Here is a 17,022-nt window from a genome sequence, read left to right as displayed (position 1 = left end):
CGAGTTCACGACCGTGGGAAACGTCGCCCATCGCGAAACACCGACTGTCAGAGGGGACCGGTTCGCGTCATCATGAAGACGTCACCTGCAATCGCTCAAGCGCCCGTTTTGCTATTAGTCTTTCACCCTTCGGTTTCTCCGCCGTGGGAATTCTCGCCACTGACCTGCACGTTCGGTTATGGCCCCGAACGAGATATCAAACACGGCACCGATTAGGCGCAGACACCACTAACCGCCATCATATCGTTTCCCTCCAGCCTATGTTATTTGTTTATCTACTCGGACGGGGCCGGACCAACTGTGCACCGGATCCTTAATGTCAGTGCTCCCGCCGTGAGTCGAGCCGTCTGGCCAGTTTCTGCGGTTCCGCCACGCAGAAAGTTTTTTTTGTTTTTGTTTTTTTCGCCCCGGCTAACAAGAAAACTACTTTCGGCTACCGTAAACAAGTGGGTGCGTATAATACAGGAACCGGCAGAGCAGGCGGGCTTCCGAGCGGGGCCTTTATTTTGGTTTTACGTATACCGCGAGCTTTTTTTTTTGTTTGCTTGTTTGTTTGCTTTCTTGTTTTGCGCCGTTTGGGGCGATAGGCTCTCAAAGAAGGCTGCAGTTAAAAGGCGTCGTTCGCGAAGTCTGCCGGAACAGGTCTCATTCGTAAGTCGAAGCACGCTCGGACTCGCTCCTGTGGGAACCGAACTCTTTGCGCAGTGTCGCCGAGTTCGCGCGCGGCGGACTCTGGGACACGGCTCCGCTGTGGGACAGGCGCCTCCCCGAAAAGGAGCCCGTCTCTTCTGGGGTGAGGCTGCGAGATAGCAGAACGAGATAATGAAAAAATAAAAATAAAAGGGGGGGGGGGAGGGGGGAAGTGGGTGACAAGATGACGCTACCAATAGAAAATCGAAAGGATTTTATTTATATTGCTTTATCTGGAAGGACACGTACGTGAGTGTTCAAGTATGACAGCGTTATCATAATGATCACAAGCGGAAGAGACGTAAGAATCGAGGTGAGAGGAACGACCAATTCGGCGTAGAGACAAGTGGCGCGTCATACCTTCTGCGCGGGTTTCATTCTCGTGTGGGCATACGCACGCTGTATTTAGTGTTTAGCGAACGGAATTGTTCGACAAATGCAACAGAACATGTTTCTTGGCGCAAGAGAATGCAAGTTGCTTCCATTTTCTTTTAGAGGGGTCTGTCTCTATGTCTATATGTCTGTCTGTCTTATTGCTTGCTTCTTTCCTTCTTTCTTGCTTGCCTTTTTTTGTTTGTTTGTTTGTTTGTTTAAGTAGCCCTCCAAAATGCGTGCTCGCTTATAGTGAGCACAATATGTCAATGCGAAGAATACAAACGGGTTTGCACAAACCCTCAATAAATAACATCTTTTCTCCTATAGCTTAGCCGCTCTTCGTTGTCATTTTTATGCTAAAATGATTTATTGTTCCATAACTCATTTAACCATTGGACAATATAACTTACAGAATGAGTGCCAAGGGTAAGGAAGCGCAGCCGAGGACGGTAGAAAATAAGGTGGGGTGATGAAATAAGGAAATTTGGAGGAGCAAGTTGGAATCGGCTAGCGCAAGAAAGGCGTAATTGAAGGTCGCTGAGAAATGCCTTCGTCCTGCAGTGGACATAAAAATAGGCTGTTGCTGCTCCTTGTGGTGGTGGTGATGATGATGATGATGATGGTGATGGTGATGATGATTTATTACTTTATCTCTAATGAACCTGAGAGGCGATAAAGAAACAGCAGCAATAATTACCAACAGTTATGTTACGCAACAGACGTTGAAGTTCCGAGCACGCCCACACCACTGAACATTGCAAAAGTTACTGCAGACTGCGCATATTTTGGACGTCGAGCTTAATTGCGGTGCATAAATTAGCGAAAGAACATTGAGTAGCATGCATGTAGTTTGGTATTGAACTATCAAGGAGCTGCTCTCTTGAGAAATATCCGCGGCGCGAATTTAATCTTGCCATCTCGATTAACTTGTTCGGTGGTCATTAGCGCCAGAAAAACAAACGCTGACTAAAATCATTACCTTGCCCTAATTACCTTATTAACGAAGCTAATACAGTTATGGTCAATGAATAGCGTAGCTTTGCGAACGTTGCGCAGTGGAAACTTTCTCATTCTTGCGCTTTCTGTAGGTTTAAGCGTGGTTGTGCAGACCAAAATTCATCTGCACAATTTTGTTGCTTACGTCTAGGTGACAGAAACGCGTAATCGACAGGTCCCTCACATCGTCACTACGGAGAAGCATCTAGTTCAGCGAGGCCGATACATAACACTTACGTGATACCACATGAAGCAGCCAGCGTGACCACGATATGTTTTCGTATTCCAGAAAAGACAGGTAAACATACACACGTACGTAGGTACGTACATACATACATACATACATACATACATACATACATACATACATACATACATACATACATACATACATACATACATACATACATACATACATACATACATACATACATACATACATACATACATACATACATACATACATACATACATACATACATACATACATACATACATACATACATACATACATACATACATACATACATACATACATACGCTGCCTACTTATGCAGCGTCAATTTCAACGGCAAGCATGCACATGGACTTATAATCGCAGTGCTTATGGAAAATATGGTTGACCCGCAAGAACTATTTGAACCAACATGCTACTCTGAATCGTTAATTTTTACTATTTTGTTGTTTATTAGGTCTGTTTACTGAGATCACTGCACTTCTTGGTGATGCCCATATATAGCTTATCAATCTGTCTGCGTAATATATATATCTATGTGTCTAACTTATTATTGTCCTTTGTTAAGCCGTCAACTGCACTGAACTAGAAGAACGTATCCAACCAGCCTGGCATTTGCAAATAAGAGGAAAGGCCTTGGCCCTTCAGTTCGCGCTCTTCAATCGCGTAGTACAGAGGATGCCCAAGATCATCCTTGGCGGTGAACATCTCAGGACGTGCGACAGCTTGCGGAATTTCACACAGGGCGAGAACCTTCAATACCAGCTTCCTCAAACCATTCTGTAAAATAAGCTGATGTTATCATTCACTTTGTGCGGCAATTAAGGTTACAGATGCCAAAAGCCTGGGACGAGGCGTTAGTAATCATCACGCTTGTCAACGTGAAAATAATTGTCCATCGGGTGTGTGCGACGGGATTATGCGTGGAATGTGCAAATCGTACTCTCCTGTGTCATATGTGCAACCTCTCTACGCCAAGGAGTGGTTTTCCTTCCCTAGTCCTCTTTTTGGGTTGACCCGACGTGGCCTATACGTTCAACCCCTCTAAGCCAAGGAGCGGTTTCCCTCCTTGTTCCTCTGTGTGGGTTGACCTGACATGGGTTACGTTCACCTCCTCTACGCCAAGGAGGGGTTCTCAGCCGTGTTCCCCTGTGTGAGTTGACTCGACATGGCCTACGTTCAACCCCTATGAGCCAAGGAGCGGTTTCCCTCCTTGTTCATCTATGTGGGTTGACCCGACGTGGCTTACGCTCACACCCTCAACGCCAAGGAGTGGTTCCCCTCCTTGTTCCTCTGTGTGGGTTGACTCGACGTGGCCTACGTTCACCTCCTATAAGCCAAGGAGCGGTTTCCCTCCTTGTTCCTCTATGTGGGTTGGCCCGACGGGGCTTACCTTCATCCCCTTTACGTCAAGGAGTGGTTCCCCTTCGTGTTCTTCTGTGTTGGTTGAATCAACGTGGCCTACGTTTACACCCTCTAAGCCAAGGAGTGGTTTCCCTCCTTGTTCCTCTGCGTGGGTTGGCCCGACGTGGCTTACATTCATCCCCTCTACGCCAAGGAGTGGTTCCCCTTCGTGTTCTTCTGTGTGGGTTGACTCAACGTGGCCTACGTTCACCCCCTCTAAGCCAAGGAGCGCTTTCCCTCCTTGTTCCTCTGCGTGGGTTGACCCGACGTGGCTTACGTTCACCCCTTCTACGCCAAGGAGTAGTCGCCCTCCCTGTTCCTCTGTGTGGGTTGACCAGACGTGTCCTGACGAGGCCCTCTACCAGGGAGCAAAAGTGAATGAGGTTGCCGGGATGGTGGAGGATATAAGAAAGACAGCGAGCCGCTACGTGGAGTCACATCTTCTCTGCCCTTGCGTGCAGGTGGACGCACGCTGAACACTTCTGTTTTTATGCGAAGCATATTACTAGAGCTCAACCCAGCTCCTCAGACGCGGCGGTGTCGCCTTCAAGGCTGACCACGTGACACCGTGACGTCACACAGAGGAGAAACTGGGCTCCAACTCGCGCCGTCGCTCGCGGCGTCGCGGCGGTATATAAGCAGCTGCGCTTGTTTCTAGGTGGCTTTGGCTCAACTCTTGCAAGATGGGCTGGGTGGGAATCGAACCAGGGTCTCCGGAGTGTGAGACGGAGACGCTACCACTGAGCCACGAGTACTTTTTTTTTCTTTCTTTCATGGTATTTATTATAGTTGCAGTCAACCATTCAACCAGACGTTCACCAGTTCTGCATAGTCAGAGAATGGAGGGCACAATGAAAGTCACACACAGAAAAGGTAGCGTTCATACTGTGAGTAGAAACGTTCGTGTCACTTTAGAAGGGTGGCAAGGATAAGCACCTCAACAAAATAGGGTACCAGTCCGGTTGTACACCGAGTCCATCATAAACCTGCTTTAGGTGTAGTGTCATTTGGATGAAATTTGCCCTTGTAGGTACAACTGTTTCGGCGTTGCGGTCCATCATTCGCGTTTTCCACAAACTGTGCATTCCCATTACAAAAAACATATCGAAAGGCGCACTATTATCACAGGTTGGTAGCAGGTATCGCACAGTATGAGCGTTAATCTCAAAGTCTTTCTTTAAAGTCCGTTGGAGGACATCCCAAAATAGGATGGCGTCGGTGCAGCTAATAAAACAATGTTCAATTGTCTCTGGTACATCACAAAGGCGACAGTTAACAGAAGAGACAAAGATACCCTTTTTTTGTAGCCATGTTTTAACCGGTATGGTTTCACTATGAACTTTATAAAAGAATGTTTTGCAGCAAGGGGATAAATACATTTTGCGAACTCGCTTTAGCACATCGTGGCCTGGCAATTTAATGTATATTAATCGGTAAAGTGGAGGCGGAAATAGCATGGATAGTAAGTCATTGTACAACGTTTTGCGCGACACAGAATACAAGTATTCAGTGGAAAACCGAACTGTCAGGAAACGAACCGCCAAGTAAACTTCTTGCATGAACCCCCACAAGCATAAATGCGAAGAAAAACTTGAAGAAACAACTAAATCAGGTAACACATTAACAAGTGTGACTTGCATGTATGAACGAATTACAGGATGGGAAGTATCGCGAAAATAGAAGAAACGAGACACTATTTGCCGCACATAAAGATGTACAAAGCCCAGCCCACCTTCACTAACAGGCCTAAAGATATTATCGCGCCTCATGGGCTCAAAAGTTGAAGACCATACGAAGGTTGCAAAGATACGGTGAAAGCGTTGTATGTATAGCCTAGCACAATGGATAACTTGCAATACATAGAAAATTTTTGTTGCCAAGAACTTATTGCAGGCTTCGGCTTTTCCAAAAATAGAAAGTCGTTGTGGAACGAATGTCTGGGCGTAACTTTGCAGTACCGAAACCCGTTCTTTCCAATAGTGTGCGCTTAATTTATATGCGTCTAGCGGCACGCCAAGATACTTTGGCGGGACATCAGTCCACTTAACGCCTGCAAACTGTTCTGGTGTATAGCACCATGAGCCAAACCATAAGCCTAAACTTTTTGAGGAGTTCATTCGCGCTCCTGATACGCTGCCAAATTCTTCTATTTTCGATACTACTTTTTCAACAATGGACTTATCCGTGCAGAAGAACGCTAGATCGTCTGCATAAGCTAAGACTTTAACTTCATTACCCAGTATATTGAAGCCATGGATGTTACTCGACTGAATTACGCTTAAGCATAGCGGTTCCAGGTAAAGGGCGAATAGTAGTGGGGACATCGGGCAGCCTTGTTTTACTGATGAGCAAATAGAAATGGGTTCGGAGAATTGGCCATTAATAACTAAACGAGTAGTACAACAGGTGTAGCAAAGCCTAACAACTTTAAGCACAATGGAGCCAACATTGACATGCTCCAGAAGGGAAAATAAATAGGAGTGACTGACACGATCAAAAGCTTTAGCAAGGTCTACCTGGAGCATTGCAAGCTGCTCAGTGGAACCATAACAGTATTGAAGAAGGGTACGGGCGATATGTATGTTGGTTTGGATTGATCGGCCCCTGATTCCACATGTCTGATGGGAACCAATTAGAATTGACATCGCAAATTGCAATCTATTAGATAGAACTTTCGCAAAAATTTTGTAATCCATGTTTGACAATGTGATTGGTCGATAGCCTTCAACGGAACGCAGTTTCTCTTTATCTGAACTTTTGGGAATTAAAACTGTGTGGGTTTTGCAAAAAGACTGCGGAAGGGCGTCAATCTCTAAACTTGAAATAAAAATATCCAATAATATGGGGCTGATAATTGATTTGAAAGCTTTGTAAAATTCACATGAAAGTCCATCGGGGCCGGGTGTTTTCGACAAAGGCAGCTGATCAATAGCTAGCTCAATTTCTTGAATCGTAAGGCTACCACTGATGACTGCACAGTCATCATCCTGTAATGGTTTAATAAGAGATACAAAACTCTCTAAAACTTTTGCATCGTGATCGTCCGGAGGGGCACTAAACAACATAGTGTAGAAAGTTTCGAACTGAGAAATTATGTCATTAGTATTTGTTACAAGACTACCTTCGGAGTATATTTCCGGAATTACTTTGGAAATACCGTGACGTCGATCGTCAAGTAAAGCTTGACGTGTTGGTTGCTCAGATTGCAGAGCACGCCTGTTTCGAGATCGAATTCGCGCACCTCTGTAACGTAGCGCGTCATACTTTTGTAACTCACATTTAATGTTTTCTATGTCAACAATGTAAGTGCCTGGCATTTCGCATTCAATCTCATAAAGGCTACATAGGCTCTTAAGAAGCGTTTTTTCTTCATTCTTTCTATAGAATTATTTCACCGATCCAATTTCTATAGCCACTGCACGAACCTCTTGTTTAAAGAGTTCCCAAGCAGCAAATAATGGCAAGTCACTAGAAAGAGAATTGGCTAGAGCCATGCGCACGCGATTAATAAATTCCTGATCATTTAGGAGCTCAGAGTTAAGCTTCCAGAGTGCCCACTGAGGTCGGAAATTAGTTACAAATTTTTCACCAATGTTTGCGATAACCATACAATGATCAGAGAATGAAACGGGGATAGTAATGCAGGATAGTCCTCGAGAGAGGAGCGATGAAGAAACATAAATCCGATCAAGGCGGGCGTAGGAATGACCTTCAATTCTTGTATAAGAGCGAGCTCCCTGTCCCGACACTCCTATATCAACGAGCCCTGCATTTTCTATTATGTTAGACAAAACTTCACCACTCCTGTCCCGCTGAGTGTTAATGCCGCTTCGATCGTTGGGATCACATACACAATTGAAATCTCCCATTAAAACAATGCAGCGATCACAGTCCAATAGACTAGACACAGTATCAAAGAAAAGAGTTCGTTTTGCAGCGTCATTAAATGCATAGACGTTGACTATGCGCCATGGCACACCCTGCAACACAAAATCACAACATATATATCGACCTTCAGTGTCGACATGATAACTAAAAGCTGAATAAAGTAGGCTCTTTTTCAGAAACAGGAAACAGCCCGCGGATAAACCAAGAGCGTGTGAAACGCAAACATTATACTCAGACAGAAAAGGTCGCAAAGCCCTTTCTGTCTCGTCCTCACGCTCAATCTTCGTCTCCTGCACGGCGACGAAGTCGAGGCGCTTCCTAGACAGAAGCCGGCGAAGGTGCTCCTGTTTCTGCAAAGACCGAAAGCCTCGTACGTTCAAGGTTGCGAATAGAAGTTGCTGGGACAGGGCCATGGTGACTACCAACTATTTGGACCTAATGATCTATGTGATCGGTCCTAGAGGGCAACGGTGAGGCTCCCTCCGAAACCCCACCTGGCCTTCTGGACCGTGATCGACGGCACTTTCCTGAGTGTTTCGATGTTTTGCGGCGACGTGCTTTTCTTATGGTACTGGTCGTCTCGCTGTCTGTGCTTGATTCCGATCTGTTAGTCGCACGGCGCTTCGGAACTGAAGTATCCGCGTTACTTCGTCTGTCCTCTGCCGGCTCAGCGCACGTGTCGAGACGCTTGGGTGCATCAGGTGAGTCGTCTCCGGCTCCCTCATTCGCTTGCTGGGCAGCAGCTGGCTCCGTGGTAGCGGGTGCTCCTTTGGGTTGTTGCTTCGGTTGGTCATCTTTCTCTTCGCTACTTTCGTTTTTCACGGGCAGTTCTGCGATGCCATTGTGACTGTTGTTGCGTTTCGCCTGCGACACGCGGTTTTGCCGGCGCGACTGCGGCGGGGCGGCAGACATTTTGGCCCGTTCGTCGTCGCCGCAACGCTCCCCGCCAGGTGTTTCCAGGCGTTTCCAGGCACGTTCCGATGCCACGTGTCTTCATGTGCGTGTGTGAGTGTATGTGCCATTGTGCCCAAACCGGGCGATGCGAAAGCAGGGATCACCCTCTCATTCCAGTCATTGTGCCTGAACCAGGCGATGCGACAGCAGGGATCACCCTCTCATTCTAGTCATTGTGCCCGACCGGCAGCGCTACGACGGTGTGCGTCACCATTAGCCCATTGTACATTCACGTGCTCGTCTATTGAGGGGTTCCTTCTTGCCCTCAACTGCGAGAGTATAAAAACAGCTGCCCCGGACGCCAAAAGGAGGGCTCCGATTTCTTCTGTTGAGTAAAGTGCTCTCCCGTCTCTCTACTTCGGTCAACCTGACCGCCAACTCTTTGCGATGTTAAAATAAACAAGTTGTTTTGTTGTTACCAGTCGACTCATGCTTTGCCGGGACCTTCGGATGCTTCCAGTTGTACCCCAGGCCGCCAGGCCAACGCTACCCTTGGGGCTTGCGACCCAGGTACAACCACGGGCGTCAGCGCCGAGTTCCCAACAGGTCGTACCATCGGTGCAATCCAAACATCTGGTTGGCAGCGGTGAGATCGCCTCCGACTTCAAACAACTGTCTGCCAGCGGTGAGATCGCGACAACGGAGGCCAGCAGCGAAGAGATGCAGTTGACTGTATGCTGAGCAGCTCAACGACGATCCGGGAGCAGTGCAACGAGCCCTGTGTGACGACTGGTTGCCTGCAGCGGAACGACTGCGCTGGACTCTTGGCTGCGAGGTTTGGTGAGTGCGGGACTTTCTTCTTCTGAGCTTTGCCAGGCTTTTGTTAGTGTTAGAAACAGAGCTGGTAATTGTGGTTGTCGTTGCTGCCGGGTTAGTTTGCGGCAAGACAATAATAGGCAGTAGAGAAAGCAGCATTCAGAGCAGCCATGGATTTGAAGTCGTTGCGCAAACCGAAATTGTTGGAGCTTGCAAGAGAGTTGGGTCTGGATGTCTCGGACAAACTCAGAAAACCAGAACTGCTAAAGGCTATTCTTGAGTTAGAGGCTGAGGATGACGAGCTGTCGGAATGCCTTGAGACTATTGAGGAGAGGTCAAAAAGACAGGAGCGCGAACTTAAAGAGCAAAAAGAGAAACAGGAGCGCGAACTTAAAGAGCAAAAAGAGAAACAGGAGCGCGAACTTAAAGAGCAGAAAGAAAAAGAAGAGCGCGAACACGCTTTAGAAATGAAGCGTCTCGAGGTAGAGATGGAACGCGCTCGTAATGGAAGTCAGGCACACGGTGCAGGAGAACGAGTATTGTTCAAAATGACTGACCTGATGCGGCCGTTTAAGCTTGGAGAGGACATTGGTTTGTTCCTGGTTAACTTTGAGCGAACGTGCGAGAAGCAGGGGTTCTCTCGGGAAACGTGGCCACAGCGCTTGCTCACTTTGTTACCCGGCGAGGCGGCCGACGTAGTCGCTCGCTTGGATAGAGAGGAGGCAGAGGATTTCGACAAAGTAAAATCGAGTCTGCTAAAAAAGTACCGGCTGTCTGCGGAGGCGTTCCGTCGGAAGTTTCGGGAAAATGAGAAAGGCAAAAGTGAGTCATATACAGAGTTTGCGTATAGGCTTATGTCGAACATGCAGGAGTGGCTCAAAGAAGAGAGAGCGTTTGGTGACCACGATAAAGTTCTGCAGTGCTTCGGGCTAGAACAGTTTTATAGTCGGTTACCGGAGAACGTGCGATACTGGGTCTTGGATAGGCCAGACGTTTGTACGGTGGCTAAAGCCGCTGAGCTAGCCGAGGAGTTTGTGACGCGTCGGGCTCGCGGAGCTAAGGACGGTCAAAAGGGTGAATTTGGCTCGAAGTTTGAGAGGCCGAAGTTCACACCCATCAGAGCAAAGGGGAACACGCGTAGTGCGGATGCGAGTGGAAGCAGTGCGACCGAACCTAAGGAGACGGCGGCAGCCGAAGCCGAACGCAGAAAGCGGTTCGAGATGAGGCAAGCGCGCGTTTGTTATACGTGCCAGAAGCCGGGTCACTTTTCGGCGCAGTGTCCGGAAACAACACCAAAAGTTGTGTTTTTTTCAATAGGCAGCACTGACGAGAACATGAAGCTTCTCGAGCCTTACATGCGAGACCTCCTCGTGAACGGGAAAGAGTGCCGAGTGCTTCGAGATTCCGCAGCTACGATGGATGTAGTTCACCCGTCTTATGTAGAACCCCATATGTTCACGGGCGAGTGCGCATGGATCAAGCAAGCCGTGGAAGCTCATAGCGTGTGTCTGCCGGTAGCAAAAGTGCTTATCGAAGGACCTTTCGGAGCGCTTGAGACGGAGGCCGCAGTGTCATCTATGCTGCCACCCCAGTACCCGTACCTATTTTCAAACAGGTCCGATCACCTCCTGCGCGAGAAGGGGCTTTTGTTTGGTGAAGCTAGTGTTCAGGCCTTAACCAGATCGAAGGTTCGGGAGCTCGCTGCAAAGGCGGTAGTTGCGGGGCCGACGTTATCGAACAATGAAAAAGGGTCAGAGGTGCAGCAAGCTGACGAACTGAATAAACTTGAGTCTGTAACGTTGAAGGCGCCAGATACTGGAGAGGAAAATCCCGATGCGGGAAAGTTAGAAGAGCTATCTACTGATTTGCTCATCGCGCCTACGTCAGACGGACTTAATAGGTTGCTAAAAGTCAGCCGGTCGGCTTTGATAGCCGAGCAAAAAAAGGATGGCAGCCTGGAAAACGTGCGCTGCAATGTCAAAGAAGGTATCGCCAGGAAAACTGCGCGTTTTGTGGAAAGAGGTGGAGTCCTGTACCGGAAGTATCTAGACCGCCGAGGAGTGGAGTTCGATCAGCTGATCGTTCCTCAATGCTATCGTCAGGATCTGTTGCGCTTGTCGCATGGGGGTTCGTGGTCCGGACACCTAGGAGTTAAGAAAACTAAGGACCGTCTCTTGCAAGAGTACTATTGGCCAGGGTGTTTTCGGGACGCAGACCATTTCGTGAGGACATGTGACACCTGTCAGCGGGTGGGCAAACCAGGGGACAAATCGAGGGCGCCGTTGAAGTTGGTACCTATCATTACGGAGCCTTTTAGACGGCTCGTTATTGATACAGTGGGACCTCTGCCGGTAACAGCCACGGGGTACAGACACATTTTGACTGTGATCTGCCCAGGGACAAAGTTCCCTGAAGCAGTGCCGCTTAAAGAACTCAGCTCAGTTGAGATAGTCAATGCACTACTGTCCATATTTGCGCGAGTTGGTTTTCCTGCGGAAATCCAATCAGATCAGGGCACAGTGTTTACTAGCGCTTTGACGACAACTTTTCTCGAAAGGTGTGGGGTAAAGCTGTTACACAGCTCAGTGTACCACCCACAGTCGAATTCCGTTGAGAAGCTCCACTCCGTCATGAAGCGCGTGTTGAGAGCATTGTGTTTTGAACATCGAACTGACTGGGAGCTGTGTCTGCCTGGGGTGATGTTTGCTTTAAGGACCGCGCCGCATGCGGCTACGGGGTTTTCGCCAGCTGAACTGGTGTACGGTCGCTCGCTTCGATCTCCGCTTCGCATGCTTCGAGAATCGTGGGAAGGTAGGGGCGACGACCCAGTCGTGGTGGAGTACGTACTTAAGCTCCTCGAACGCTTAAGAAGGGCACAGGAGTTGTCAGGTGAAGCAATGACAAAGGCCCAGCACAGGGCCAAGGTTTATTATGATCGGACAGCCAGGGCCCGTCGTTTTGAGGTGGGCGATGAGGTCATGATATTGCGCACATCGCTAAACAACAAACTAGACGTGCAGTGGGAGGGCCCAGCACGAATTGTTCAGAAACTGTCGGACGTTAACTACGTGGTAAGTCTGCCAGGAAAGCGGAAAGCACAGCAAGTTTACCACTGTAATCTGCTCAAACCTTATAGACAAAGGGAAGCAGTGGTGTGCATGATGCTAAACGTTCCTGAAGAGCTTCCGGTCGAGCTTCCGGGACTAGGCTCAGTGACGAACAGGGAAGACACCGGTCAAGTCATTAGTGACCTTATCAGTAAAGCACCGCTGTCGCCCGAGCAGAAAACCGAACTACACCAGCTATTACAAGAGTTTCAAGGTCTGTTCTCTGAGAGGCCTGGTAGGACTTCTGTACTTACTCATGATATAGAACTTACCTCCCCAGAGCCAGTACGATCCAAGGCGTATCGGGTGTCACCCCGCCAGAGCGATATTATGGAGGCGGAGGTAAAGAAAATGCTACAGCTCGGTGTTATTGAGGCAGGTGAGAGTGATTATACCTCCCCTTTGATTTTAGTTGAGGTACCGGGCAAGGAACCTCGTCCTTGCGTCGACTACCGCAGGCTTAATTCCATCACTAAGGATCAAATTTATCCGATCCCTAACATCGAGGAGCGCCTTGAGAAAGTTAGTAGCGCTCAGTTTATTTCCACCCTAGATCTTGTCAGGGGTTATTGGCAGGTTCCACTTACAGAAGAGGCTAGTAGGTATGCGGCGTTCATTTCACCAATGGGAACATTGCGTCCTAAAGTGTTGAGTTTTGGTTTGAAGAACGCGCCATACTGTTTTTCAAGCCTCATGGATAAAGTGTTGCGGGGACAGCAAGAATTCGCTTTACCGTATCTAGACGACGTAGCGATATTCTCCGCATCCTGGTCTGAGCATGTGGCACACTTGCGGGCAGTGCTAACCCGCCTGCGCGAAGCGGGCTTGACAGTAAAGGCTCCTAAGTGCCAGTTAGCACAGGCCGAGGTTGTCTACCTCGGTCACGTGATTGGTCAGGGTCGTCGCCGCCCCTCTGAAATAAAAGTGGCCGCTGTGCAAGACTTTCCGCAACCGCGCACCAAGACCGATATTCGGTCGTTCTTGGGTGTCGCCGGCTACTATCAGAGGTACATCCCTAGGTACTCTGATATCGCGGCTCCCCTGACGGATGCTCTAAGAAAGACAGAGCCTCAAACAGTCGTCTGGGACGAGACAAAGGAAAGAGCTTTTAGCGCCCTAAAGAGTGCCCTAACAAGCCAGCCTGTGCTACGATCGCCAGACTATACAAAAGGGTTCATTGTTCAGTGCGATGCTAGTGAGCGAGGCATGGGCGTTGTACTGTGCCAACGGGAAAATGGAGAAGTAGAACACCCCGTCCTGTATGCTAGTCGTAAGCTGACCAGTCGTGAGCAGGCGTATAGCGCCACCGAGAAAGAGTGTGCCTGTCTCGTGTGGGCCGTTCAGAAATTGTCATGCTATCTAGCCGGCTCGAGGTTTATCATTGAGACGGATCACTGCCCTCTCCAATGGCTGCAGACCATCTCTCCCAAAAATGGCCGCCTCCTGCGCTGGAGCCTCGCTTTACAACAATATTCCTTTGAGGTGCGTTACAAAAAGGGGAGTCTCAACGGTAACGCCGATGGCTTAAGTCGAAGCCCCTAAGGTAGGAATCAGCCTCAAAATTGTTTGTTACTGATGTTTTTCTTCCTGAGGCAGGATTTTTTTTTAACATATTGCTTTTGTTTAGTGTTTCAAAGTGATGATATGCTTTCTAGTGCAATTTTTCAATTTGTGGACGCGTTCTGAGTGATGCTAGACTACTGTAAGGAACTAGGCAGTGGTATAAAAAGGGGAAAGAGCCTGGCAGGGCTTAGTGAGTGTTGTGCCGTGCTTGCTGACTGAGCGGTTGAGTTTCAGCGTAGTTCTAACGCTTGCCGGGAACGAGAGCAAAAATGTGAACTCTCCCGAAGTCACTTTGCAGTGTCCTGTGCGAACCTGAACGAGAGAACGAGGCCTTCTCTGTGCGCTGCGCTCAAGAAACGTCGAGGGACGCCCGACTTCGGTTATGAGCATCATCGAGCGACATCCCTCCGGACAGCGGATGCAGTCCCCTGTCCATCGGGATCTCCTTCCCCCGGCGGGGCGGTCTGTTGCGTTTCGCCTGCGACACGCGGTTTTGCCGGCGCGACTGCGGCGGGGTGGCAGACATTTTGGCCCGTTCGTCGTCGCCGCAACGCTCCCCGCCAGGTGTTTCCAGGCGTTTCCAGGCACGTTCCGATGCCACGTGTCTTCATGTGCGTGTGTGAGTGTATGTGCCATTGTGCCCAAACCGGGCGATGCGAAAGCAGGGATCACCCTCTCATTCCAGTCATTGTGCCTGAACCAGGCGATGCGACAGCAGGGATCACCCTCTCATTCCAGTCATTGTGCCCGACCGGCAGCGCTACGACGGTGTGCGTCACCATTAGCCCATTGTACATTCACGTGCTCGTCTATTGAGGGGTTCCTTCTTGCCCTCAACTGCGAGAGTATAAAAACAGCTGCCCCGGACGCCAAAAGGAGGGCTCCGATTTCTTCTGTTGAGTAAAGTGCTCTCCCGTCTCTCTACTTCGGTCAACCTGACCGCCAACTCTTTGCGATGTTAAAATAAACAAGTTGTTTTGTTGTTACCAGTCGACTCATGCTTTGCCGGGACCTTCGGATGCTTCCAGTTGTACCCCAGGCCGCCAGGCCAACGCTACCCTTGGGGCTTGCGACCCAGGTACAACCACGGGCGTCAGCGCCGAGTTCCCAACAACCGATGCCATCGGTGGGATCCAAACACTGTCTTTAACAGGCAGAGGGGCCTTACTGGCACAGCGGGTCTCCGCGGAAGAGGGAACGTCTCCCGTCGCGTCAAGAACCTCCGTAATGTCCATTATGTGTTCTTGCAAGCTTTCATCCGGAGGCTTTGTTCTGTGTCGTAACTTATCGGCGTATGTTACGACACATTCTTCAGATGTGTGACCAAAGCGTCGGCAGGTTTCACAACGCGGGGTTCTGCAGTTTTGACGAATGTGCCCCACCCTGTTACAGCGCAGACAAAGTGGGGGCCGGCCTGGAATTAATACGAGACTCTGCACTCCAAAAACAGGTAGTAGATGTGGAACGTCCCCCACGCTCACTCCATCGGCAAGAGTCAACACCACGTCCCGATTTAGCGTACGCGTTTGTTCCATCTCCGATACTCTCCAGCTTTCTGCTGATATAGACTTGACTTTCCCGTAAGCCTGAAGCGCATCTCGAATGTAGTCATCTTCCAAACGCTCAGGAAGCCACAAAAGCTTCATTTGAACTTCCGTGGGCTCAGGATCAATGACGACGCAGCGTCTACCTTTTACGGATAATTCCCCGCATGCGACTAGCTTTGATTTTGTCATCCCTGATTTGCACGTCACCATCCACACGTGCGACATCTGAAATTGTCCGATGGAACTTATTTCCTTCAGGTCAATAACGTTCCGAAGGGCGTCTCTGAAGTCTTGGGCTCTGTACGGTCGACCACTTAAGTCAGCATGCAGGAAAACGGAGTCCACAACCAGCTTACCGGTTGGAAGACGGGGTAACACAACACGGTAGTCATTGCTGCTGGCTGAAGCCTGAGCAGCACCTCGGCCAGGGGCCGATAGAACCTTTGAAGCGGAGAACATGAGAAAAGCGACCGTTCGGAACGCCGTCTTCTTCTTCAAAGCGGTACAAAAGCGCCTCTAGTGTATGCGGTGTTGCCTTAGAAACGAGCTGTTTCTAAGGCTCAGGCGTGCGTCGCTTGCTCAGGCGCACACTTCGTTGCCGCGCCGAACGCTGCGTTGCTCGACGCTCACCGCGTCCAATGCGGGGCGCGTAGTCGCTGCGCCGTAGCCCATTGTCTTACACCCCTTGGCGGGTCGACGTGAACGCTGTCGCGCTGCACTCTTGAAGGCGAAGCAGAGTAACGCATGAGTTGTTTCTTCGTCTAGCCGAACCAAATATAGCCAAGCAACAGCAGTTCACCAGGCTAAACAGTGGTTCAACAACTAAAATAAAGGCTAGTATGCTTCGCATCCTGGGCTTAACCTTAGCTAAGCCACAGCCATTTTTTTTTTGTGTTGGAGCGCACCGATGTATTGAACTTCTGTTATTTGTTTTGACATCATCTCGTCTTCTCTGCCGAAGCCTCTCTGATGGTCAACCTGTATCGAGCTCCAACCAGACGCTGTTGAAGGTCACAACCTCGTACCCTTAACACTGGAATATACAACCACTTCGTGCCAAATAATTCACCTTAACCGACTAACGACGTCTTGAAGACGCTTACTTCGGCACTTCGTGTCTGCTAGACTTATTCCAGCCCATATTTAAACAAACAAATATATCCAATCATCAATTGACGTTTACGGGTGCGAAAGCTACATGTATGTTGCTTTTCATTTTAGTGTCCCCCTCGAAAAAAAAAAACGAAGAAAAGCAAGCAAAAGAAAAAAAGGAAGAGCCAAGACCGCATGGGAACATGGCAGCACCCGTTCCGCTTGCTGCACCGCGTGTTTATCGTAACACACGCGCGCCAGAGTACGCGTTAAGCTCTCTGGTGTCAACAAATGATTGTTCTCCGCAAGCACAAAGTATGTATGATAAAACGTCCCCGAGTTCGCGACCGAGTTCGGAGGCTGGGCGTCCTTAATTAAGCGTATATAGTGAGGGAGCGTCGCCATCAGAACGGCG

At 49.1% G+C, this 17,022-nt stretch overlaps 1 protein-coding gene across 1 annotated transcript; it reads right to left on the bottom strand.

Annotated features, from left to right (window-relative positions):
* Positions 1 to 645: 645 nt before the first annotated feature.
* LOC142583662 (uncharacterized) lies at positions 646 to 15,974 on the bottom strand. The gene is made up of 3 exons (XM_075694154.1): positions 15,108 to 15,974; positions 8,265 to 8,452; positions 646 to 799 (listed from the first exon to the last, which is right to left on the bottom strand). Exons 1-3 carry the CDS (start codon positions 15,972 to 15,974, stop codon positions 646 to 648), a joined length of 1,209 nt encoding a protein of 402 aa, XP_075550269.1.
* Positions 15,975 to 17,022: the final 1,048 nt, after the last annotated feature.

This window comes from Dermacentor variabilis, chromosome 5 (genome assembly GCF_050947875.1).
Source record: "Dermacentor variabilis isolate Ectoservices chromosome 5, ASM5094787v1, whole genome shotgun sequence".
Classification (NCBI taxonomy): Eukaryota; Metazoa; Arthropoda; class Arachnida; order Ixodida; family Ixodidae; genus Dermacentor; species Dermacentor variabilis.
Note: the sequence above shows the minus strand (reverse complement) of the source record. Positions and strands in the feature narration are given on the sequence as shown.